The sequence below is a fragment of the Myiozetetes cayanensis genome, unplaced genomic scaffold (genome assembly GCF_022539395.1).
Source record: "Myiozetetes cayanensis isolate MyiCay16 unplaced genomic scaffold, myiCay2020 scf3, whole genome shotgun sequence".
Taxonomy (NCBI): Eukaryota; Metazoa; Chordata; class Aves; order Passeriformes; family Tyrannidae; genus Myiozetetes; species Myiozetetes cayanensis.
The window spans coordinates 29,718,511-29,745,133 of NW_026087521.1; the positions used below are offsets into that span (position 1 = coordinate 29,718,511).

Consider the following 26,623-nt stretch of genomic DNA (forward strand, 5'->3'; position numbering starts at 1 on the left):
ATATGGTTCCTGCTGGCCTGTTCCTGAACAGCAGCCTGATCCTCCATAATATCCATTTGATCCCTTAATCTGGTGTCACCTGCAGAGTCGATGAAGGTGAACCCATTCCCTTGTCCAGGCTACTGCCAAAGACATTAAAGAGGATAGGGCCCAGAAGATATCCCAGTGATACTCTAGGTAGAAGATGACCTGTTAATCACTACTCCCTGAGCCTCATCATCCACTTTTTTACCCATCTGGTTGTCCACCCATCCAAACCAAAATGTCCTAACTCGGTTTCACAAATATTGTGGGACAGTGCCAAACACCTCGCTAAAGTCAAGGTAAATGACATTTTTTTTGTTCTCCCCCTTTTCACAAATCCACTCATTTTTATCACAGTTAACGGCCTCTTTTTTTATTTTTAATCAAGAAAAAAATATAAAAGTTTTTTTTCCAGAGTTGGTTCCATTAATAATTTTCATGCTAGCATAAGGCTTCACAGTAACAGGAACAGACTCTTTATCCTGTAAACAACATAACATAGTTTTGGTTTTATTATAAATGGTTTTTCAGTGATGTTAAGTACCCGCCTCATCTTGGGGAGCTTACTGGAAAAGGCACTAACTTAATACTGGAATCCTTAGCATTGATTTAAGTTGGGGCATTCATCAAATGTCTGATAAAGTAAACAGATGATTTGTCACTGTTGACTAAGGACTTTTACCTTTTAACATTAAGTGCCTACATAAAAAGAAAATACAGTATGTTTAGCGAACCTCAGTACAGCAACTTTTCAGTTTGATACCTGTAGGCTGCAAACTTCTAACATTATTGCTTGAACAGGATTTAGTATAAAACATTAAAAAACCCACTATGAAACACAAGATACATTTCTTTGCTGTGAATACTTTTCCAGGATTTAACTTTGCAAGTCAGATATCTACGCAAAGAGAAAATTCATGTTAGCTGCCCATGGTTTCTTTAAGTTCTGTTAGACTTGCCTGGTATAACATATAGCTTTACCCCAATGCTTCGCATGTATAGTTTTTTGAGTATTCCAAAGGATTTTCATGAGTTATTTTCCTAATCTGTATGAATCTGAGTCTACAAATTTTTCCTGTTCATGATTTGAACCGGTTATTCTCCCTTATGTTCTTGGCATTACACATAAAATATCAACATTGTACAATATTCCTGTAATCTTTCACGAAGTGGAATCTTAAAAGTCACATTTCATTATTTCTCTCAGACAGACCGTTGCATAACATGAAGGATCAAGGTCAAATGATATATGAAGAGAGACTTTTAAATCATTCAGATGGTTGTCCTCAATTTTGATCCCTTTTTCATCCCCTTCCAAAAAATACGACAGATTCTGAACATTCTTCAAAATGAGTCTGTAGCATCCAGGTATATTCAGCTGTAATGGAGACACTCTGAATTTGCACATTTCCAGCTCATCCTTAGAAAGTCTTTCACGGTACCACTGTCCAACTTTATTACTGGGATACTTGATACTATGTCCCACCATTGGAAGAACTACCTTCAAAGAAAAAAAACAAAACAACAAATATATCTGAAGTAACTTAACACCCATTCTCCTTTAAATACATGTAATAACAATGTTTTTAATCCTTGTGTTTTTTGGGGCCTGAACCAGTAAACCAAAGCACTGCAGGTATGTCAAACGCAATTAATGCAGAAAACATAATCAATGTATCAGGATTCCTACAACAAACAAGGAATATATTAAAATGAATTGCCTTGCTTGTTGGCAAAGATACAGCAATAAAGACATTCAGTTGCCATGTAAGACTACACAACTACACAATCTGAAACCTTAAAAAATTAGAATGCCTACTATTTTTGAAATTTTTTTAGGTCAGTAGACTGAAAACTTTTCAAAGTATTCAGCTTCATGATAAATATTGCCATACTGCAAATGACACTGTACTTATTTCCATTACAAAGTAAATTTGTTATGAGAGCGGAGTTTGTTTACATGTGTTTTCTTTATTATGTATTCTGGCAGGGAAGAAGACTACATCAGTTAAATTAATCACATTTTATTTAAAACAAAACATTTTAATGAAATAAAGAGATCAACAACTCAGAATTTTTCATACAGACTTACTTGGTATATAGAATACTTTTTAGCTGACTCTTCTGAAGCAGTGACTACATGAACCTGACAAAACATTTAAGAAGTTAATGAAAAAGCACCAACTTTTAAAAAAGTAAAAACATATACTTTGTTTTAGGAATTAAGCATTGTACTCCCAAACTTGTAAAGGACTCTAACGTTAATTGACTGCTACAAGGACAATAAACTCAGGGATGGAAAAAATCTTAAGATATGCTTAATATAAAGTAATTAGTTTACTGATACATGGCATTGCAATAGATATTTACTGATGCTAGCTACCACTAATATTCTTTGAGTCTGAAGTTAACTAAGTCAATGCAACCTTCTTTTGCATCAGCTAGATCATATTTTTCAACTTTGTCACTAATATTAAATATTTTAATGAATGAACCAAAATAAAGGCTTTAGTGTATGTCTGAGTATGCATTCAAGGGTATTAAGTTGTTTGGGGTTTTTTGGTTTTGTTTCGTTTGTGAGGGTTTTTTTGTTGTTTTGTTGGGTTTTTTGGTTTTTGGGTTTTTTTTTTACAAGAAACTACTTTGGGAAGACTCACCTTGTCATTCAGGGAAATGCTTTTATCATTTTCTTCTGAGAGGACAAGATCACCCTCAACCACCTTTAAGCCATAAATCTTCAGCCTATATGATGCTGCTTCGTTCCAAATTTTACTGCAATAAGCATGGACATAGAATATGCGCAAGGAATGAGGAATGTTGAGCCATCCTTTGGTGCAACCTTCATGATTTACACCATAGCGATTTAAAGCTCGTAGCAACATCTTCTCTCTTACTTTAAATTCTGGCAGCATCACAAGAGTGCCCTTTGCATCTTCTGGTATAAACAAAAATAACCATGTAAGTAATCCTTGATTTTGCAAATATTACCTGAGAGGAAAAAAATACACTTAAGCCTTTAGGTTATTATTTCCTTTCCTTCCACACACTATGTTAGATGAACTTCATCTAATATGCCTACCAACAGTCCTGTGAATTTTATTACTTCATGCATTGTAAATTAAAATATCAGTCATTCAGTTATTCAGTCTAGTTTGTAATTTGCCTTTTTTTTTTTAGAAACTTATTTCATCATTCCTAAGGTTTTTTTTAGATCAGGTAACAAAGTAAAAACCAAGCTATAAAGGAACGTTAAACCACTACCTTGCATCATTTGAGAACATGTATTTCACAGTGGGTAAAAACATGTCTTTATTTTAAAGGTACAAATTACATTGGCCACTGGGAAGTCTGAGCCTCAACCAAGACGAAAATATATTTAATCAGATTTGTACTACACTATAACAATGTTGTATATTTAAAATTTTATGGTTTACATATTTTCTCATTACCAGTGATTACCTGATGGAGCCTTTTGCATAGCCTTTTACCTTTTGCTTTCAGGAAAAGGCAAGCAGCTTCTTTCAGAGTCCACATCAATGTCTTTCCATGCATCATACAGCAATGTACAGAACAGAATGATCCACCTTCTATTTTCTTGTGAAATGAAACGTATCTGTGTCATTTGAAGCTATATATCATAACTGTTCTATCAATCTACAGATAGATGGGTAAGTAGGCTAATAGATGTGGGATATTTGAAAAGCAAAAATATATTTGAAGTTGAGAGCAACCCCAAATTTTTAGTTTTGGACAGAAAGTTCAGTTGAATGACAAAAGTAATAAATATGGCAAACAGAGCACTTAGCATACTTCTTTTGACATATTTTACTGATTTTAGTCCAAGACAGAAAGAAAGGAGATGTGTTAAGTGCTGAGTATTAGCTGGGTGCCACATTCCTGTATACTTCTCTTATTAGGGAGGATAAGTTTATAGTCCCAAAGCAGACAGATGGAAAGCGGCCAAAAATCCTATGATAAAATGATCTTAGTCTTTTCCAGCACTGTGATATACAGGGTTTGCTTCTATACTGTCTGGCACCTGAAGTACATTAATTTTCCACTATTTTGCACATTTAGGGCCTCATTCTCATCTAATTTTCAAGTATTATGGAGTTCCACAGAATAAAGTATAAGTGGCATAAAGCAGTGGAAAAATAAGAAGTATCTCCCTGTGCAATAAGACGTTACTCTCACAGTACTGACCCTCAATAAATATATAGACAAACAACCTGGACATACCAGTTTGAAGAAAGTATCTTTTTGCATTGTTTACAGGATCATCAGTATCTTCAGGCGTGAAGAACAACTTCACAGCTTCCACCTTTAAAGAAGAATATTAATAATTTATATTTTTTTGCAGTTAAATATAACTATTTGTCAACTATACAGACAATCATGCATCCAATTCTGTCTTAATATATTCTGCAAGGTCTCAAAATTGTATCAGTTCTTTAAGGGCAAAGTCAAATTCTCCCTTTTACAGAAAATGCCATGAGCTGCAGAACAATGTGTTGTGTTCCTTCTCAAATTAAAGGCAAGATTTAGTAATTGAGAAGACACAAGACAGTTTTTAAAGCTCTGTGAAAAATAAGTCACTATTCTTGATCATCCAGTTAAAACTTCTCCACTTTAAATTGTCATCTTTCTATCCTGAACAGGAAGGGTCCTTCTTTTCCTACTGCATGCTTCATGCATAATTTAGACTGAACATTTTCTACAGTCTCATACAGAGGGACAACAATCTTTCGGTTTTTTAACTTTTTTCTTAAAAATACCAATCCATATTAGGTTAGATGACACTGTGACAAGGAAAACACTACAGTAATCTCTGCTACTTGCAACATCAGTGGAGCCACTCAATTTGCTTGCACTTAGACCCATTTGTGACATCTGGCTCTTGTCCTCCTCCGCACTGGACTGTGAAAGAACACACTGGTACATTTTTAATATAGGTACTAGTTCCTACCTGTTTTAAATTAAAGTAACTGAGTTAAGAGTAGAGATTTAAATCATTATTACCCACGGACTGGCACCTGGCACCAACTGCCAGCATACCAGAATTCTAAATGTCAGATACCTCAACACTAACTTTCATGGACTGCCCTCTTATATTTGGAAGATAAGTTTTCCTGACTTTTCTTAGAATCAAAACAAGATTAGAAGAATAGGATACTCAGGTATCCTTTTGACTTTGTAGTGTGTGATTCGTCTTTAGACTTGTGCCAAGTACCGTATCATATACATTGAAAAGTATATTTCTCTTATCTTATGAATTATTAGGAAATAAGCTCTCCTTAGGTTACAAAGGGGTAATCACTCAGAACTGAGTTTGGGAAAGTAGCCAAGGAATAATGGAAAGCAGCAACCTCTTCTATACAGCAGCTAAATCACCATTGCATTGAAAAAGCAAATCGTATCTTAGGAACCTATGTGACTTTTTTAAGAAGTAAACAGACCCCAAACAGGATAAAGAGGTCCAGCTCAAAGTTAGGAGGCAATCAGAACCATGAATAAATTCAGTACTGAAACCCTGTATGGAACGCAACCACTTTCGTGCCAAGTGGCATGAAGACAATCGCAATCACATTCCAATCACAGACAGAAAAATCACTTCCTGAACTATTTAAATCTGCACCTGCTGTTTAAAAAAAGATTATTTGTTAAAGTATGAAGATCTTCATGCTTATGTTGTTGTCAAAACTGATCTGACAATTGCTTCCAGCACACAGATGGGTTTCTCTTACAAAAGAAATTGTTCACTGGGAAGCACAACTCCAGCCCTAGACATTGCAACAGTAATGTGAAATTGTCTTGACAATAGCTATTTAAATTACAAAACAGAAATACCATTTTTTCACTCAGTAAAGCCAATCCAATTTGATCTGTCTGAACAATTTGTCCTTGTCCAAATCGCTGAGGTCCGTAGTAATTTACAAAACCTTTTGTCTAGAATGGTAAAGAATAAATACGTTAAAAGCATGAAAATATCAGGTACCATAGTAAGACTAACACACACATCTATATTTACATCCCAAATGCATACAAACAGGGTTTTTTAATCAGAAATAATACATAACAAAAGCATTACTCATGATTCATTACAATATTTTGGTACTTAATTTAGAAACATCTAAAAAGACAATCAAGTTCTACTGTTGTCTTCACATCATTAAAACAAACTCAGGTAAGTGAAACAAAATTATTTCTATATAGTTAGTTATTATAAATAGAACTACAGGTCAAGTCTAAGTAATCGAGCTTCTTATATGCATCGTATTACGAAATTGTTACTCAGGAAAATGCAGCATAGCACGGGCAATGAACAATAAACACTGCTGGACATTTTTTCTGAAAAATACAAATTTTTTTCCATGTTATATAATTCTACTACTATTGTAATATAAAGGTCAAGCGTGAATACTTCTGCTAATTGGGACTTTAAATCTCCTGGTGAGTTCTAGGTCACACGTGAGAAGTAAATTCAGTCATGTGACACAATGAGAACACCTTTTTCTGGAAAATAGTAAGTATATATAGAGTAGACAAGAAAAAACATATGGTAATTGTTTTGGAAATGGTTATTCAGTTCAAACTATATAACCTCACTTTGGACATTCATAGGTCCCATATGCAATTTTGCTTTCATGGAAGGTGAAAAATCCATAGTTTGGATTAATACACATCCTGTTTTGTCATTCATCACCTGACCAGTAAGGCAAATCTAATAAAGCAAGACACACAATTGTAGGAATTTGTTTTCATTTTCCAAACAGTAAAACAAAACAAGTCAGATGGAGCAGAGAGAGAGAAAAGCATTATACTACTGGCTAAATGTTTTTTTCAATAATAAAATTAATTTCCAAAATACATGTAATGTATTTTGCTTACGCACACTGGGTAGTTTTCATTCACGACCTCATTCCTGGATTAATCTTCTTAAAGTAATTTGTACTATAGTTATTACTTAGAAAGATAACGCAAGAAAATTAATGCTGTAAAAAACACCTACAGTTTTTTCTTTCCATTATTTGCTTTTATTTTTCTTAGTGGCTTAAGAATGTCTGATGATGGAGTTTTCTTCAGGGACTAAGGATAACAGAATCAAAATTCACTGAATTTCAGGGGACCTTCTTTCTCTGATATGGGCATTTTATGTGTGTTCATGCCATGGAAGTTTTTCACCTAAGCCAACCGTGCATGTTCCTCACACAAACAGAGAAGGCAACCAGTTGACATATGTATTATGTATATATAAATATATATATACACACACACACATACATATGAGTAACTATATTCTTTCCCCCTTCAAATCCTGCAGTGAAACCCACCACTTTGGCTTAAGGTCTGTGCAGCAATGGCTCATATACCCATACTCATTTGCTATTGAATTTCCCATGTCTTTTGCTGCACCACTGTCGTGGTTTTAGCTAGCTCTCATAAGGCAAGTGAAGAATTTTCTCCCTTCGCCCCTGGTTATCAAGATAAGCACTTCAGAGTACAAAAGACCTAGCCCCCATGGCTGATGGCCGGACATTAGTCTCCTAGGAGACAAGGCAGATAAGGACTTGCACTCTACTTTTTTCTCTTGTCTCCTGGGCAATGAAGTGGGAGGAGTTGGGGGGGGGCTACGGTGTGGTTGGGGCTGGGGTGTGTGTGTGCCGGTGTGTGGCTGGGGCTGGGGACACAGGACAGGTCGTCATCTGAGAAGCTCGCTGCTTTCTTTTTTTGCCCTGAGCCATTCCCAGCTGCAGTTTTTGCCTGAGGTGGATTCTAACTAGTTGAAGATCATGAGTTTTCTTCCATTGGGAGAACTTTCTGTTTTATTGCTGGGTTTTTTTTATTTTATTTCTCCGCCCCCCTCCTTTCCCAGTGTGGGAAGGGAAGGGGAATCGAGGTGGTTTTTTTTTGGTTTTGGTTTTTCTCCGATATACGCTGGGGGGTGTTGTATTTTCCCCTTGCCCCAACCCACGTGGTGGCAACCAGGGATCTCACAGTGCCACCTGGTGATGGGCACTGGACATTACAAGTTCTGCTCCTCCAGTGATCCAACAGCGCCACCTGGTGACTACTATAGGACATTACAAGTTTTGCATCTCCAGTGACCCGACAGCGCCCTCTGCTGACTGTGGTTGGAACTGCACCAAAGGGTGCAAAAAATTGAACTGTTTCATTTTCCTTTTGCCGGTTTATCAGTTTTGTTCTTGAAGGTGATTATTGGTGGGTATAGGAGTATTGTTTGGTAGTTTCTGTTAACACACACATACCTTTTAATAAAGGGCTGTTATTTTCCCTTTTCCATAATTTGTTTTCCTTCAATCAGAGCCTCTTAATTTTGGATTTATAATTGCTTAGAAAGAGAAGTTTGGGTCTTTTCTCCTAACCTATCGTCAGCAAAAGACCCTTGTCTCATTTAAACTGGGACAACCACTTTGGGGTCTGCAGTCCATAACACACAATGAATTCACTTGTGGTCTCTCCTTGGAAGGTAGTTTTACTTCTGATTCCATAAGTAATGCAGGAAAGACATAAAACCACAAGAAGCATCAAAATCATGAAATATTGCCATTACTGTGCTATTACAAACATTCTTCTTAAAAGTATTCTTTTTAACACCAAAGAATTAAAACTGTTCATTATTGGCAACCATGAGGCTTTTCTTACCTGAACATTTTCCATTGCTTCAGATATTCTTTTTTTTAAATCTGCAGAAGAGTCATGACTGTGCTGTTGTAGATCTCTCACAACTATGTCAAAGTGATTGCCTTTCAGCTGACCAAGCCTGAGGTGCTGGCATGTTGAACGTATGTTGTATATTCTCATGCCCTTTTTTTCGATTTTGTTTCCAATTTCTTTCAACCTACATAAATAAGTGGGAGAAATTACAAATCCTCCTCTATAAAAGCTATCCAACTTCTAATAAATGTCTTCTTCACCTTTGTATTAGAATTAAAAAGCTCTTAAAAATAAAGTGGGATGTAAAACAGACTATCATGAGAAAACCAAAACAAATACTTTTTAAATATTTGCGTCATTTGCACTTATAGGATATTGACAGATATTGGAACGAAGCAATTCATTGAACTTTCTCAAGGTAACTATCCTGAATTTTGAATTCTTTTTAAACTGAAAACCAAGTAATTTATTTACTTTTCAGTTCTAAAATCCTTATTTTCATTAAAAAAACCAAACAACAACAAACAAAAACCCCTCCAAAACATAATCTCCCTGCACACTGATTGCCTGGATGTGCTTGTACATGCTTGTAATTGGAAACACAGCTGACAGTTCAAGTATTTGTCCTTTAAAATATGCAATCAATCCCTTTATTCTTATGTGTAAATAACAGTCATCCAAATTAAAGGAAACTTTCAGCATAAAATCTTACATTCTAAGCAGTATTTCAATAACTTCATAAATTGTTTATTTATAAAATTTATTTATTTCTTCTTTTGCAGTAGTGGTTTGAATGCATTTACCTATTTTGCTTCATCATTTAAGCACTAATGCAAAGTTTTGCTAATTATCTCTTGGACAACTGGCCCTACAGCCCAGTTTGCAGTGGAATTTTACCACTGATATACACTTATTTTAGTAATAAATCCTGAAACCATAAATTCTATTTTTCTTCTTTCCTAAAGGGTACTTTGTTGCTATGACCAAAGCCCACTAGAAAGTTAAAGCTGAGGAAAAAATAAATTATGGTTTTGACTCAGGAAATTTTTTTCTGTTACTGTGGGAAACTTAATATATGTATTTTTTTTTTAATCATTCACTTGGCTACAAAAAGTAACAAAAACGAGGAATGGAAAGGCACATCTTGTATTACTAACACATTGTTCAGAATGTATTTCCTTCCCTCAGGTTTGGTGATATCTTCTTTATTTAGCCCTGTGTTTCTTAACTGGACAACATGACAGAAGTTGATACTTAACACTCAAAGACAGCATCTGTCCAAAGTACATTTGTAATGATTTACTTTAGTTTTGTAGCACTGTAATGCATTTAAGTTGTTGTCTGGGGATCACAAGACAATACTTTGACAGTATATGGAAACCTGTTGCATCCTGTAGCATAGGCTTCTTCTCAGTTCCAGATAGTGGGTGGATCCCCTGAGCATGAATTGCAAGACTGCTGTTCAAGACAATACAGTATATTTGCTTTATGAAAAATACAGAGAAAGGCAACACTTTTCTTTGAATTTCCCACTGAGGAACTTCACTGCTAAGCTGCATATTCTGCTAAGCTGCATATAAGGCACAAAAAGCTATTTCCACTGTCCTCCAATACAGGCAAAGGGAAGACACATCAGTAAAAACATTTCAAAAGACTGCACCAGATTATTAACATATTAATTTAATAACACTTATTAACATATAAAATTATGTGCCAAACTGAATGCACCCAGATTCTAAGTACCTCTCAGGAGTCACCTTCTTCACAACCATAGGTTGGAAAGTGATAGCCTTCTTATCTTTGATGCCAGTGTAACTGAAGTCTGAAGGAAGAACATCAAGTTCTGCCGCCAACAAGCCGATTGCTTCTAGTGTTTCTAGATTTGCTTTCTGAAGGGTGAAAGCTGAAACAATCATCTCAGAATTACTGGGAATTTGCACTTCTAAATAGTACAGGCGTTCTGCCATGACAGATGGGCATGTTCTTCCCCTCAAACTGTAACAGCATGGAAACTGTAAAGAAACAGTCCTCCCACCCCACAAAAAGAAAGGAAATGGGACTTTTTCAGCACAGAGAAAAAGTAAAGACACAGTACACAAAACATAGAACAACCAGAAAACCCTTTCAAAACAGTACCCAAGTAAATGAAACACAATTCAAAAGACATGCATTGATGTATTCTAGAAACATTCTCTAAATCAGAAACCAACTGCTTGTAGGAATGAGATCATATATCAAATTTGACCTAACTTGTTCAACATCTAGATACACCTCCTAACATCACCCAGTTACTTTTAAGGGAAAGTTAACACACTAAGAACACCACAGTTAGTGCTACAACCAAAAGAACTGTCACCTTTATCACAGAACAGGTAATTTAAAATCACTCCAGTAACTTGATTCATCCATGTCATTCTCCAGTAATGTAACTACACTTACATTGATAATGATTTATTTCAGCCTAAAAAATGAGTTAATCGGGCCTATGTGTCATAGAAGAATGTTTCAGAGTTTCAGTCTTACTACAGAACACAGTAATACCTCACACCTTCACTAAAAATGTAGTATTTACCTGTATAAACATCTTGTTTTTCCTGGGAACCACCAGCAGACCTTTTTCTGGACCCACATTTTTCTCGAAACCGTACCGTTATTGACATATTAGGCTGATCATTGACATCTGTCACAGTAAAAGACTTTGTTTCTAAAAGTTTTCCGAATTTTCTATTGAGAAAGTGGTGAACTAGTTTTCTGTGCTCTTTGTTTCCATCAGGCTCAAAAGAAAACGTCGAATTTTCCAGCTTTGCATCTAAAAATTTAAAAAAGTCACTTGCTTCCTTTTCAGTCACTAACTGACAAAGTTCTCTGTAATCAGCATTTCCTTTTACAATCATTTCATTGTCTTTTGTAACAGTGACTAAAAAGGGGAATTTCTGCCTAACAGCACTGTGTAAATCAGCCCGACTTTTCTTGTCCAGCCTGGTTCCTAGCGAGAGCTCCCTAGTGCCAGCATTCGGAATTTTTTCGAAGCCCCACGCTTGCTTCAGATCGCAAGCAAACTTATCGAGCAGTTCGCTCATGGGTTTGCCGAGTAAGGACTCCAGTCTGGCTTCCTCGAGGCCGGATTTCGGCTCAGGTGATCCCTCACGCTGTTTTCTGCCGGGGGATGCAGCACAGCCGCCGCCCGCCCGACCCGGGGCGCGCTCCGGGGTGCCGAGAGCAGCTCCCCGGGGACACGGGGGAGCACCCGGGCCGGGGGCCTCCGCTCTTCGCTGCTTGGGCTGCCGCGGGCACGGCCCGCTCCGCTCCGGCGGCGCCTCGCTCGTTTCCTGAGGCAGGACAGCCCTGCTGTCCCCAGGGAAGCCCTCGGGCACCTCGATTTCTGTCACCACGAAGTCGGCGGGGGAGTTTTTGATGGTGCCGCGGAAGCCCGTGTGTTCGGTCAGGTAACTGAAGGAGGGCAGCATGGCCGGGCCTGCCCTGCCCGAGGCGGGGCCCGCCGCGCCTGCAACGGGAGCGGGTGGGAAACGGGGAGGGACGGGGCGGATAGGAACAGCTGCTACAGGAAAGGATGCTGAAAGGCTGGGAGGGAGCGAGGACAGCAGGCAGGCAGGGAGGAAGGGCGGGAGGCAGGGATGGAGGCCGGGAGGCGGGGATGGGAGCAGCGATGGTGTCAGGGATGGAGGCCGGGAGGCGGGGATGGGAGCAGCGATGGTGTCAGGGATGGAGGCCGGGAGGCGGGGATGGAGGCGGGGATGGGGGCCGGGATGGGGGCCGGGCGGGCCGCGGCTCCGCGAGCCTCCTGCAGGGCCGCCAGGAGGCGCCACGACACCCCCCGACGGGAAAAGGGGCCCAAGGCCGGTACCAACTCACGCAGGTCCGGGGGAAAAGGGAAGAAAGGAGCGAACCCCCCTCCCCGTTGCCGGACATGGTGCGCGCCAAGGGGCGGGGCATCCCGAACAACCTATGGGGAGGCGGCATGGGAGCAGAGCGCTTCCGCGTTCCCCTTCCGCGCCGGTGACGTCAGCGCCGCCGGGGCTGGCCCCGCCCTCTTAAAGGGGAAGCGGTGCCGGGCGGTCCCGGGCGGGGTGTGGGTGCCGCTGGGGGAAGCGGCGCGGGCGGTGAGGGGGCTCCAGGGGCTCCTGCTGCCGATTGCGGGGCCGAGGGGGATCCTGCCTACGGGGAATGGTGGACGGGAGCCGCGCCGCGGGGAGTGATCGCGGGCGGGCGGGAGGCGGCTGTGAAGCCGTGAGGCTGGGCCGGGCTGGGGCCGTGGCCGTGGCCGTGGCCGTGGCCGGGGCCGGGGCCGGGCGCTGCCGGGCGGGCGCGGGTGTGGGTGTGGGTGTGTCGCCCCGAGCGAGAAGTGACGGCGCCCTTGTGTCCCCAGGAGCTGAGGATGGGCGAGCCCGTGACGGCTTCCACGCTCGTCCGCTGCCTGAGCTACGGGCTCATAAGGCGGCTGGCGGACCACATCGACCCGCAGGAGGGCTGGAGGAGGCTCGCCATGGATATAACAAACCCGTCCGGTGAAGGCAGATACAGCCAGATGCACATAAGGTCTTACATAAAAGTCTTGTAACCTCGTGTGTTACCGTTTAATATAAATGCCTTGTCCATCCCGTACCGGCGTCCCCCGCGTTTTCCATCCCATTACTGTAACTTGCTGCAATTTGTGTGCTGTACAAGTAGGTACTTATATCTTACAGTGCCGTGTCCTGCGGGAACTCAAGGTAATTACTCCTAATTGTTCTGCAGCTCAGTTTTTAGACAAGGCCAAGAAAAATTGACTAAGGAAATTAACCTTAATTAGAGCCACAGACGTGTAATTTTAGCAATACAGCATTGGCTGTGTAACTGTATCCTACTAGTAAAGATTGACCTCATTGTGCCCAAGAGACTACTAGTCTGTAACTCCCAATTCACAGTTCCCAAGAAAATGTCCAACAAATGTTAGGTTTAGGCCTTGGGCTCTCCACAAGTTTAATTAAAAAGTAATGCCTGCAGTATTTTATGAACACCTTGTTGCTTGAAGGGCTTGTGGAATCCCGAAGCTGTTTCAAAGATTGTGAGGTTTTAAATCCTGTATGTATCATTTTGGGTTTCCAGTCTTTTCTAATGATGTTAGCATTAAATCTTTGTTTGTCTTTCTATAATAGTAATAAATCAGTCAGAATACTAGATCTCAATTTCTGCTTAATGCCCATCTCAAAACATTCAAAATGGAGGGCGGATGCCAAATGGACAGAAAACACTTAATTATTTCTCCACGTGATCTGGCTCTGAGTTACCCTCTGTCTCTTGCTGACATTCTCTTGTCTGTTAGTCCCATGTGCCAAAATATTATGGGACATGGGCAAAAATCCTTAAGCCATGTATACATGCTTTTACCTTAGTTTTCCCCATATTTTGCAATATTTTCCCCTGATTTTGAATGTTTTTATAGATTTAGCTGCATTTTCAGAAGATTAGTGAATTTGTACAGTACATCCAGAATTTTTTTTGATGTGGGGTTTGGTTTGGGTTTTTTGGGCGGTTTTTGGGGGATTTTTTGGGGGTAATTTGCCTTTAATCTCTTTCTCTTCTTCAGGTCACTTTTTTTTTTTTTTTTTAAATGTTGGTCTTAACTTATCTTTTAAGGAGATTTGAGGCATTTGTACAAATGGGAAAGAGTCCCACGTGTGAGTTGCTTTTTGACTGGGGAACAACAAACTGCACAGTTGCTGATCTTGTAGATCTGCTGATTAGAAATCAATTCCTAGCACCGGCAAGTCTGTTGCTTCCAGGTAACTATTACTCTTGTACATTTTTGTACTGTGTTCTCAGTTTTCTAAGGTGCTAAAGAGCTTCACAGAAACTAGAAAATCAGAAAGGATTTGGTGAAAATAACCCAAAGTGGCTATATTTTCCACTTTCTATTACTTGTAATAACAGTTAAAATAAGAATTCCAGGTTTCAGTAGGAGTACTGGACTTGACACAGGATGTCAGAATATAACCACATGATGTTTACGTGACTTCTAATTTTAAAAAATACTGGCATTAATATTACGTGGGTTTTTTTCTGGTTCCTAATGTAGTTAACACTCTTTCTAAATTCCATTTTCAGAACCTGTAAGGATGCCACAAGAAGTTACATTACCTCTTTCTTCACAGGAAACCTTCCCTATACATGAGAAACAACTACCTGTACAGGAAAAAGAAGCAGCATCTGTCAAGCCTGTTTTAGCTCAGAGTACTGAAAAGCAACATTCAGATCCTTCCTGCTTAAGTCAAAAAAACAGCAGTTCACAGTCCAGTAACACAGGTAGGCAGTTACTTTGCTAGAATTAAGTACTGTGTTTTTTTGTGATCTGTCCTTCACCCTGTGTGAAATAAATCATAGCAATGCATGAGAGTGATGACTCCATTCTATCACTGTGCATTTTTGGGAAACAGCATCTTTCACATTTCCAACAAGCCACCTAACATGATGGAAGACTTGACTGTTAGTTACATTGCAATTTATTTTGTGCCACACATAATCCTGTTGCCCTATTCCAATACTTCTTTTATAGACTGTTCAGCATCCTGTGTTTTAAAACTGGATTTTATATGTCAGAAACGACTAAGAATGCTGGAGAGAAGATGACTAAAGTAGGCATTTTAGGAGAGCATATGGTTGATCTATTCCTTCCTAAAGGTCCACTTTTGTGTTACTGCCAGAAACATGATGTAATCTAGGTATACTTTTTACATCTAAGGCAGCGTGGCTCTCTCTGTGATCTGCAGCATGTTTAATTTCTATTACCTGTATTATGACTATGAACAAAAAATAGAATCAGAAGGCTGCTACAGTGCTAGTTGTGGAGAAAATTATGCACAGCTAGTTATTTATCTGCTTTCCTTTTATTTTTCTGGTATCTTCTTCATGAATCTGGAAGTAGAGCTCCACTGTGTCAGCATTTGTGTGGTATCAAGTTTTTATTTTAATAGAACTGAAGCAGGAGACCTGTTCAGTACTCTTGTTCCTTAAGTGAAATCAGAGCTTTCTGCTAAATGTCAAATATGTCTTTCAGATTTCCATAATTTTTTGTTCCATGATTTGGAAAGCATTACAAATAATTTTGATGCCCGACCAGAATCGTCTGGAGGTAATAAACTGGGAGAAGGCGGCTTTGGCATTGTATTCAAAGGCTACATCAATGGCAGAAATGTGGCAGTCAAGAAGCTCGTTGCTGTGAGTTTCCTGGTTTTTTCGTTTTAATGAAGGTTTACTTTATAGTATAGACTTGTTTATCTTGCTTATTGTGAAAAGTGTAGAATGATATAATTCAAAAAATGTCACCATGTTAAACATTAGTTGGGTTGAGAACCTTATCCTGTAGTCCCATGAATGAGCTGACACAGTCACGTGAAACAATTCTTGCCTTCTCTGTAGCTCCCTTTGAGTGGTTCAGGCAAGTTGTCAGGAAGAGCAGAGTGCTCTCCCAGTTGTTCCTCTGCTGAAAAGGGGCACAAGGGAAGGGTTGCTAAGGAGGTTTCCATTTCAGATTCATATAGGTATTCACAAGCTAACCATTGGTTTGTGCGAGTAATTTAATTTTGTAATGAGTAAGTGCTGTTAGGGGGTAGCTACAGTGAATGGAGTTGGTGACTGTGCTGAAATTGGATCCATTTGTCCAATAATACTGTGTTCCAAGGAATTAAAAGTCATGTTGTGATACTTCATCTTTGAGCTGAGTAAGCAGGTAACTAGTTGTTACATGTAACTAATCTAAAGAAAGGTTTACAATTCCATTTTTTAAAAAATTATTAACTGTGCATTTCAATATATCCAGTAACGTTAACATCAAAAACTTCCTTTTGTAGATGGTTGATGTTAGTGTTCAGGACTTGAAGCAGCAATTTGAACAGGAAATAAACTTGATGGCAAAGTGAGTACAGTCTTATACAATCTTTATAACTTAGTGATTTTCATGGTGAGAATGTTTCTTATACAGCATGACTATGTTTGTTTTCAAGCATCACCACAGAAACTTGGCTGTGTGCAGTAGAGCTGAAACAAGTAATTGGGAGTCATGTTCCCTTCTGCTTTGTATTTTTCGTCAAATGTTCAGAGTCTTTTAGAGCATCTACAAACAGATTTTTTTTTTTTATCCTTTGCTCTAGGTGTCAGCATGAAAATCTAGTAGAATTACTTGGTTTCTCAAGTGATGGTGCTCAACCATGTCTGGTGTATGAATACATGCCCAACGGTTCATTGCTTGACAGACTTGCTTGTCTGGTAAGTATAATCATTTCTAGCCTCCAATTGTCTTACTTTGCTAAAGTGTAAGTATCTGTGGAATGTCTCTGAAACAACACTGAACTGTAATGGCCAAATGATGTTTTGCTACTTGCTTCTTGTGTTTAAGAAGAAAATATGAGAACAAGTGTTCTTCCAATAACATTTTATTAAAATGTTTTAGATAGATAAAGTCAGATCAGTATGATGATACAATGTCATGTACCAGTACCTGAAGCGGCACAGGAGCTTGGACTTGCTGTGCCTGTGTGAAGCTGAGCAAAGGGTGCTGCAATATTGTTCACAGTTCTAACATTGGCATGTTCTCTGCTAGTTCTTGAGATTCTGGATTGTGAAATTGCCCTTTGTTCATTGTCCTAGTGACAGTGGTTATAACACAATGCTCATAGTTTACTTACCTCTTTCTAAATAAATGGGAATTACATTTTTTTAAATTATTATTTTGTGTAAATGCAATGCTTTATTCTGTTTTAATCAAATGGTGTATCTTCTAGCCTTGGATTTTAATAAATAATAAGTTGCTTTTGTTAGATAAGGCAACTCTGTCTATGAAGGACAGACAGAGTGATACCAGTAGTAAGTCAGACTTAAGCTAAGTAGATCAGTGCCCGTGTTATTTTGTTGAAGGAGTTCAGAAACTCTACTTTATACTAAACAAATCATCTGCTGAACATTTTAAATTGGTGCTCCTTCAACCCCTCATGGCCCCAGATCTAAAAAATGTTGGTTTGGTGTTTTTTTTTCTGCACTGATCCCCTGGTTGTTCTGGCGTGAGCAGTTGGAAATTGGAGAAGAGCTGGATTAGGAACCTGATCAGACTAAAACAAATCCTCAGTGAAAAAAATTTTTAGTTTTCACTTTGAGACATTTCCTCTGCAGGGTTGCACAAATAGCAGGAAAGAAGTGGTGTTAGGATGAGAATGATTAGCGCTGCCTGGGGAGAGGATTTGATGTGTTTGGTATCACTGCTGCCTCAGTTTAGTTTGATTGAGTTGCACACACTGCTACATATGCAATTATTTTATTTTTTTTGAGTCAGTGCAGAAGAGACACTAAGTCTTACTTAAGGACAGTGCAAATTTATCTGTAGAAATGGACACTGCTTGACAAGGATGCATATGAAAATGTTCATCCATGTAACTTTGGCCATTATCATCCAGTGAGATTAAAAGATTGGTGATAATTGAAAGCTACAGTAGAAATAATTGAGTCCTTTACAAGGAAGAACCAGATTTATGGTGTAAATAAAAAAATCTAAATCAGAATCTATACATCAGAAAGAATCTTTTTCTGATAAGGTCAAATAGGTGAGGAATGTACTTACTGAATGTTCTTGCTGATAACTTCATTTTGTGACTTCACTGGGTGTGTTTTGAGGCACGGACTCTTGCTTATGTCATCTAGTCTGGATTTTGAGCAGGTGGGGAGGTGGTGGAATGGTGAGATATTGTAATCCTCTTCTCTTGGCCACTGACAAGATTAAGAAGTGGTTTTGAAATGTAGGTATCCTCACTTCTAAGGTCTAGTTAGTAACACAAATAAAACTTAAACTCCTGAGAAGTGGTAAATCCAAAAACACTGGAAGATTGACTTCTCATTGTTAGTAAAAGCTGCAGATTGCTTTGAACTATTTGTTTTGGGTTAAAGGTTCTGGTATCAGTGCCAGTGTGGAGTAGAAGGTGTGGTAGATACAGATTCTTTGCAGGGCAGCTGGTCTTGTAGGGTCAGAGTCGAATATTAACCAAGAACATTTTTTGCAACTGGTGAATTAATCTACGGCAAAATGCAGGGAAAGAACAGGATGTGACAAATGCATGTATATCTGCCCAAGTCAATTAAGAAAGGTATGTAGTAGTATTTTTAATGATTTACTTGAAAACAACAAATCATAGCAAGAAGTCCGTTTTGGATTGTGGGGGTTTTGTAAGTTTTGTTTTGGTTTATGTGACCACAAACACACACACATATATATACATACATATAGCATTTTCACCTTTTTTACTTGCCTTTCTCTCTTCTTAATCAAGAATGACACTCCACCAATTTCGTGGAATACAAGATGTAAAATTGTTCAAGGTACAGCAAATGGCATCAACTTTTTGCATGAAAATAATCATATTCACAGAGATATTAAAAGGTAAAAAGCTGCATACTATTGCTGGCTGCATTTTTACTTTTTTTTTTCTTCTTTTCTTTTCTTTTCTTTTCTTTTTCTTCCCTGTTAATGTAACTTCTAGAGAGAACAAACTTCAAAAAACATTGCTTCAGTCAAGGGTACAATCTTTTCTGCAAGTGACATCCATCATCATAATCTTGTCTGTGCCTCAAGGACATGACCAGTACAGACTTCTAAAGATAATTATGAGGTCATTAGAACCATAGAGTTGTTTAGGGTGGAAAAGACCTTGAAGATCATGAGTTCAGCCATTAACACAGCACTGATATGTTCACCACTACACAAAGTCCCTAAGTGCCACATCTACATGTCTTTTAAATACCTCCAGGGATGGTGATTCAACCACTTTCCTGGGCAGCCTGTCCCAATGCTTGACTGCCCTTTTGTTGAAGAAATTTTTCCTAATATCCAGTGTAAATCTCCCATGGCACAACTTGAGGCCATTTCCTCTTGTCCAAATACTTGTTGCTTGGCAGAAGAGAACGACCCCCACTGCGCTCAACTTCCTGTCAGGTAGCTGTAGAGTGATAAGGTCTTCCCTGAGCCTCCTTTTCTCCAGGTTAAACAACCCCATCTCCCTTAGCCACTGGACAGCTTTCCAGCCATGAGATTTTGTACTGTAGTTATAATTTGTGTTATAAATGTAATTTGTATAATGTAATGTAAATTGTAGTTCATATCGTAATCTGTCACTATCAGATGGTTATTCGAGCGCTGCAGGAACATGCAGAAAGTTCTGCTCGTTCACAGCTGCTGCTAATGAAAAAGCTGCTATTAGGAAACAATGAATTTTTAAACAGGGAATTTTTCAGATGAAAACCCACCCTTTTTTTTTTTTCTTTTCCTATAATATTTTTTCAGTATCTCCTTTGATTTAATCCTTTTTTTAATGAAGATAGTAAAATTACTTCAGTCAGGTTTATGAAATTCAGGGTTCTTCGACAATAATGTTAACTGTTTGTTATGCTAGAATTTTTTTCTAGGGGTATCAGAGCTCAGAAAAGGGAGGGTTTTGTTGTAGGGTTTGGTTGTGTTTTCTGGTGGTTTTTTTTGGTTGGGTTTTTTGGGGAGTTTTTTTGGGGGTGAGGGGGTTATTGTCTACTTGTTTGTTTCCCCTTTCTTGCTACAGTTTACAGTACTGTTTTTGGTTTTTTTTTTTAAAGTAGTCCAAGTCTTTGAAGAAAAGCCCCAATGCCTTACTCCTTTTGAGGGTTAAGAAGCAGTAGTTGACTGATTGGTTGTGTTTCAATAGCTTTTTGGCTTCTGGCACCTCTGCTAAATATAGGCAACTTCAATTCTGTGACCTTTCAGCTTGTAAGGAACAAGCCTTTTCTTCAGCTGCTTCATGTATGTGCTTGCTGCTTTGACAGTTTACGTTTCTTCTTTCTTCCCTGCTTAAGCCTTTGGAGAAGTGTAATGACTGGAAGGGGTGCTCTTTTTTACCCTACGTTACTTCTGCCCTTCTAACTGCTGTGAGTTAATCTTATTACAGAATTGGGGTTTGTTTTGTTTTTTGTTTGGATTCCATTTTGCAACTTGTAGTGTGAATAGTTCAATAACTTTGATTGGTGTTATTAGTAGTGCTGCCACTTCCAGGTAAAACTTAGATGAAGAGACATCTAAGAAGATTAACTTCAGTCTTTATTTTGCTGTGACATGTGGAGACTATTCATAACCACACAGGCACTAGAACAGCTTCTCTAGCCTAGTGTTCTCACAGCTGTTCATAGGTTTTTTTGTCTTGGTTATGCCAAAGGAATAGTTCATTTCTCTTTTGAAGCTTGACAGTTGCAGTAGAACTTGCTTCTGTTGTGCTCTTTGTGATGTATCCAAAAAATGACCACTCTCTGGACTTGACTCAAGTTGAAAAGAAGCTCAGATTTCTTCCTTTTAGAAGCTGAGCTTTAAATATGAAACCAATTGGTAGATGATGCCTTGACTAGAGTTTGGCCTTTTGTAGTGATCTTATATTATTTACAGCAGTTCTAACAAGTGCTAGAACTAACTAACCAACGAACTAACACTGTTCTGACTTACAGCTGTGTTGATTTTGTTAAGGTTTGGTGAGCAAGGGGAAGTTAGAAATATAAGTTTCTAGTAAGTGTTATTTGTTGAATGTAAGTACATACAACAGCTTACTCTACTAAGTTGTTATATGTGTATATAAGTGGTTTTCTTACAGTTCCATTAAGGGAATCAGAAGGGGATCAGAAAATGAGGATTACAGAAATATTAAGTGACTTTAAAATGGTTCCAAGTGCTAGAGTAGATTTATGCTGTAATTCATCCTACTGGGTATTTTATGAAAGCGTTAAGGTCTCTGAGGTGAGCCTCGTTTGTCAGGGTTGGTTTTTTTTTACGGAAAGTAAAAGCTGGAGATCAAGTGGAAACACAACACATATATTATTCTAGCAGTAATAAGTGTTCTGGTTTTCTTCCAAGACAAGAATAAGAGTATTAGTATTCCTCTGGCACATGAATTTGTAATGGTTGACATAGTATTAGATAATAGGTATAAAAAACTGCTTTTGTTAGTTCTGCAGAGATTTAGACTGTAAGAATCATGCTGTGATCCAGTACAAGTTGATCAGAGCTAAGTATTCTCTACTGTCCTTCTTAAAGCCAAAATATAAGTGCAACTTAATTGGTCTCTTACAAGAAAGTGGGTTTTTTATGTGTGAATGCATGCTCACACAATAAAAAACACAGATGGATCTTGGCCGTCAGTTCTTGCTTTATTTAGAGCAATCCATTTTGAAATCGAGCAATTTCTAACAAAACTAACTCATACATTATTTGTTATATGAATAATGTATAAATAGCTTTCAAGGCAGTCAAAATAGCAGTTTTCATTTGGTTACTAAAAAGATACTAGTCTGTTACAAAACCTAATTATTATTCTAGTTTGAAAAATTATTTTTTCTTTTTTAACCCTCCCTTCTCCCCCAGTGCAAATATCTTATTAACTGATACATACATACCCAAAATTTCTGACTTTGGCCTTGCAAGAGCATCTGTAACATTCACACAGACAATCATGACTGAAAGAATTGTTGGAACAGCAGCCTATATGGCACCTGAAGCTCTGAGAGGAGAGATAACGCCTAAATCTGATATCTTCAGTTTTGGAGTAGTAAGTAGAATGTGGAAAGCAGTATATGAATTTTTTTGTAAATTATAATAAATACGTTTTGTAAAAAGCATATAAAATCAAGAATATCCAAAATTAAATAATCTACTCTGGGCTATACTTTTGCTTTTTCCCAGTAGATGTTTTCTTAAGATAGTGTTTCTAAACTTTGATTGTTTTAAAATCATTTGAATATGTTGATTTTTCTTTGTGAAAGACCAGAGTAAAATAATATTCTAAGTTCTAGCTAAATGTAGTTTGAAGTGATGTGGAACATGTTTCTGCTTGTGTAGTATTGCACGGAAGTGTAACCCAGGCTGAAAAAGAAAATCAAGAAAATGGTTCAAAATTAATGTATTTCACTGTATTTCAGCACCAAAAGTACAATGTCCATGTGGGATTTGCCTTAGACTTTAATACAAAAAAGACATGAGCTTAATATTTGGAAGAATAATGAATCCATTACATGAGTTAACGAATATCCATAAGATAATGAATCCAATAGATTCAAGACCCTAATGAGTCTTGACCACTTCCTTCATGGCATTTAGTTTCATGGGAGGATAGGCCAGACAGTGTGTCTGAATATTTTGTAAATCCTTTCACCTTGCTTTGAAGGAACACCATATAGGGTGAGAAAAAATTTGTTAAAATTCGTAAGCCATACTGCTAATAACAGTTTTTGAAAATAAAGGGAGGAACAACAGCAACATCAATCAGTTATATAGGTGATTATATCTTTGGACAAACACAGATCCTGGGTGTGTTTGTTTGAAAGTCTGGGGGTCATGATACTTCTTGCAAATGGTGCACGTATTAAGGATTATTCTGTGCTTCATTTTCTCTTTGGCTTTTCTTTCCTCCTAGGTCTTACTGGAAATAATAACGGGTCTTCCTCCAGTAGATGAAAACCGAGAGCCACAGTTACTGGTATGTTCTTTTTGCCTTCTCCTCCCCTCCCCCTGCTCCAGAATCACTTTATGTTCTGAGACAATCAAATTAGTCATCAAAATATATAGTTGTGAAAACAGCACTTATGTCAATAAACTGTTTGTCTTAGAGGTGAGTCTGAAACTTTTATCTCTTGGCTGGTAGATTGTTCACCCCTCAAGGTTGTCATCTTCCAATCTGATACTGGAATTCTTTGGTTTGGTACTGGTTCTTGTTGTAATACCATTGTGCTTTATCAGCATACTCCTAGATACCCTGATAATTCCTCATTCCCTGGAACATTTTGAACTATTCATCTCAGTTGTTTCTTTACGCTTTACTAATAATTTACAGATACCTTGTGTTTTTAACCCTATTTAGTGACGTTTGAAATGTAAGGGCTTTTTTGCAGAATGTGGGTGGATTGAATTTCCTCTTCTTTTTTACTACTTAGGAAATTAATGTCTCAGCTTACTCTTTTGAATTAAAAATCTTACAAAGCTCTTCATAATTTAGTTATTCATATAGTTTAAAATCAAGTTCTGAACTCTTTAATCCAAGGCTTTCCTAAAATACTTTTTACTAATTTATTTACTAAGAATGAAATAGCATCAAGGTCTGGATTCGTTTTGTTCCATACTGTTTGATAGCAGATCACTTTCTTCCACAGCTTTAGGAATACCTGTGTATTTTTAATAGATTTTTTTTTTTTTCCCTTCTAAGCTATATCTTTTGGAGTAGCATAATAGTTATCCTGTTGAGCATGTAAAGACCTTGGAGAACTCTGGTTTTTTTGAAGCAGGCTTTTTCAGAGATAGGATCTAAAAAGGAATATGAAGTATGATTTGACTTGTACAGTTTATTTTTGTAATGTACTTTTGGCAGCATAATGAGAATGGCCAATGTAAGATCATATGGCATCCGTGGCTTTGAAAATTTTGAGGTAGTTGAATGTTGGTTAGCAATTTCAGACTGACCCTTAGAGGAAGGCAGAAGACCGCCCTCTACTCATTGCCTCTTATTTCTCACTGTTCAAGGAAGCGTAAATGAAGTATCTGTTACTACAGATACCACCTTTCAAGTGTGTTGGAACTGGAGACTTCTGGACTAAACCTGTGAGATTTAAAATTTGATTTCAGTATAGAAGTTTTCTTTTAGCCACTGAGACTAGAAGAAGAAGGCACTTATAAAATGAGGCTTTATTAAAAAAAAAAAGCTTTTTTTTTTAAAAGGGGGCTTTATAAAAGGGACAAAAAAAGAGAAATTATACCAACTTAAGCTTGTATATTTTGTGAGTAAACATAAATACTCTATGTTGATCATGCTTCGCTTAAAAAGGAGCCAGCACTAGGAAACAACTTTGAAGTGGGAGAAAATTAAAGCTGTATAATGCAGCTCAAAGAAAATTACTTTATGATGTTGTGTTAATGAAAATAATGTATAATAAAATAATTGATAAATAAAAAATTATAGTTCATTTTTATAGGCTGTTCAGATCCTTACAATGTTATCTGCTCTTGGTTCAAACTCTCTTTTTAGTTAAGTATAAAAGATGAAATTGAGGATGAGGAAGCAACTATTGAGGATTATGTTGATGAAAAGATGAGTGACTGGGATGTACCTTCAGTTCATAAAATGTATTCAATTGCTGATCGGTGTCTGAATGACAAAAAAAACAGAAGGCCAGACATTAAGATGGTATGTAGTCTTTCAGATAAATAAAGATTTTTGAGTGTGTGTGTGTGTGTGTGTGTCCTCACCTGTGGTTATAGTATCAGTTGTTTATATTTCTGTCTGTTCTCTTGCAGGTCCAACAGCATCTCCAAGAGATTAAAACTTGATACATGTTTCTTCTGATACACAAATGTTTTTGTAATGGAATAGACACCAGTAGCAAATATTTAATTAGCAATTAATGTGGCCTTATCAGCTTTTCTGCTTTCCAGAACATTCTGGACGTATGTAATGTGCTGTTGGCCTGTCCTGTTAACTGAGCAGCCCTTTCACATATCCTTAGCCACTGGGCCCTTAACATGAGAACTTCTGTGTTAACAAATTGCATCATCTTCTCCACAGCTTTTTAAATGCGCTTCCATATTGGAATCTATTTGATTCTTTTTATTTCCAAGTTGCAAGTATGTCTGCTGCAAAGGCATATGACCATAACAGGGCAGAATATTTTTTTTTTCTGCAAACTGCTTTCTTGATCAGGTGTACTAGACATTCTTCTATTGAAGAAAAAGCCATATAATAGCTCTAAAGGGGACTTAATGTTGTCTGTTTGGAAAAAGACAATAGCATTTAGAACAAACTTCTATTTAGGATTTTAATTTGAGAGTTCAGATTAGCGTGAATGGTCTGGTAGTGTTAGTGAATGTGGCTGTATTTCAAAAAGTCTTCTTGGCATTAGTATTTAGTCAAATAAATGCTGCAAGACATTTTCTAGGTTGTTTTTTGATTTCATGGATTCCTGAGCAAAATAATTATCTTGCTGTATTTGCACTTGCAAATGCTTTCTTACAGTGAACTCTGTGATGACAAACCATTCCATTTTTATTCATAGGAAGACTCTTAGCTACTTTGACTATTTTCAGAGAGGATTGAGTATTTTAGTACTTTATGAGAGGATTCCCTATGGATTATAAAAATATATAAATTATTTTTATTTTTATATATATAAAAATTATATTATTTCTTTTGTTAAAGTGGTTGGAATTATGCTGTTAAGACCAACTCTGCATTTTCCTTTGTCAAATAATTAAGCTATTTTTAATATACAAATGTATGTATATTATTAAATATTAAAATACACTTCTAAAAATATAACATGGAATGCTTTTTAAAATAGGAACATGGATAGATCAAAGCAGACTAAAAATGGAATGAAAGTGACTAGTAAGATTCCAGATACTTTGGACCAACTATGAAAATGCTACCATTGAAATGAAATATATTATTTTATATAAACCCATTTTGCACCTCATGAACTTTCTCGACAGCTGTGGGATATGAAAATAGTCTGGCCTACAATTAAATTTCAAATTTCATGATTATCAAAGATGTGACTGTATTCAGGGATATATATCTCTTTGTAGAAAGCATTTGATTTCTAATGTATTTATATAATGAGATTTTCTGGCTATTAACTCATTTTGTATTGCCTTTTCAAACTGATAGTTTAATGTAGAGAAAGGGATCCACCTAAACTGCTTCTAGCATTATTGAGTATAAATTGTAAAAAGCTGTTAACATAAATAAAAACTCTGCATTATCACTGGAGATGATTCTTTCTGCTGTATTAAAACTTTGAGCCTTGGAAATAATCATCATGTTCTGTTGCTTGCATTTCTGTTAATAACATTATGCTAACCTCACTGAATGGAATAAAGCTGTACAGCTCTGAA

General features: G+C 37.6%; 2 protein-coding genes across 5 annotated transcripts; one reads left to right on the plus strand and one right to left on the minus strand.

Annotated features, from left to right (window-relative positions):
* Positions 1 to 392: 392 nt before the first annotated feature.
* Positions 393 to 12,399, minus strand: PUS7L (pseudouridine synthase 7 like). 2 transcript variants are annotated; one of them, XM_050324486.1, is made up of 8 exons: positions 11,273 to 12,399; positions 10,444 to 10,603; positions 8,689 to 8,884; positions 5,872 to 5,970; positions 4,264 to 4,345; positions 2,682 to 2,959; positions 2,117 to 2,170; positions 393 to 1,525 (listed from the first exon to the last, which is right to left on the minus strand). In XM_050324486.1, the coding sequence occupies exons 1-8, from the start codon at positions 12,165 to 12,167 to the stop codon at positions 1,202 to 1,204; spliced, it is 2,088 nt and encodes a 695-aa protein (XP_050180443.1). In that variant the 5' UTR covers positions 12,168 to 12,399; the 3' UTR covers positions 393 to 1,201. The 2 variants fall into 2 exon arrangements, with proteins under 2 accessions (XP_050180443.1, XP_050180444.1); XM_050324487.1 differs by having other exon boundaries at positions 10,444 to 10,589; positions 11,273 to 11,425.
* A 219-nt stretch (positions 12,400 to 12,618) lies between these two features.
* On the plus strand, positions 12,619 to 26,542 carry IRAK4 (interleukin 1 receptor associated kinase 4). 3 transcript variants are annotated; one of them, XM_050324488.1, is made up of 12 exons: positions 12,619 to 12,631; positions 13,088 to 13,257; positions 14,338 to 14,483; positions 14,806 to 15,003; positions 15,755 to 15,915; positions 16,548 to 16,612; positions 16,848 to 16,962; positions 19,011 to 19,120; positions 22,109 to 22,292; positions 23,157 to 23,219; positions 24,759 to 24,917; positions 25,028 to 26,542. In XM_050324488.1, the coding sequence occupies exons 1-12, from the start codon at positions 12,629 to 12,631 to the stop codon at positions 25,058 to 25,060; spliced, it is 1,407 nt and encodes a 468-aa protein (XP_050180445.1). In that variant the 5' UTR covers positions 12,619 to 12,628; the 3' UTR covers positions 25,061 to 26,542. The 3 variants fall into 3 exon arrangements, with proteins under 3 accessions (XP_050180445.1, XP_050180447.1, XP_050180446.1); XM_050324489.1 differs by lacking the exon at positions 12,619 to 12,631 and adding an exon at positions 12,807 to 12,821; XM_050324490.1 differs by lacking the exons at positions 19,011 to 19,120; positions 22,109 to 22,292.
* Positions 26,543 to 26,623: the final 81 nt, after the last annotated feature.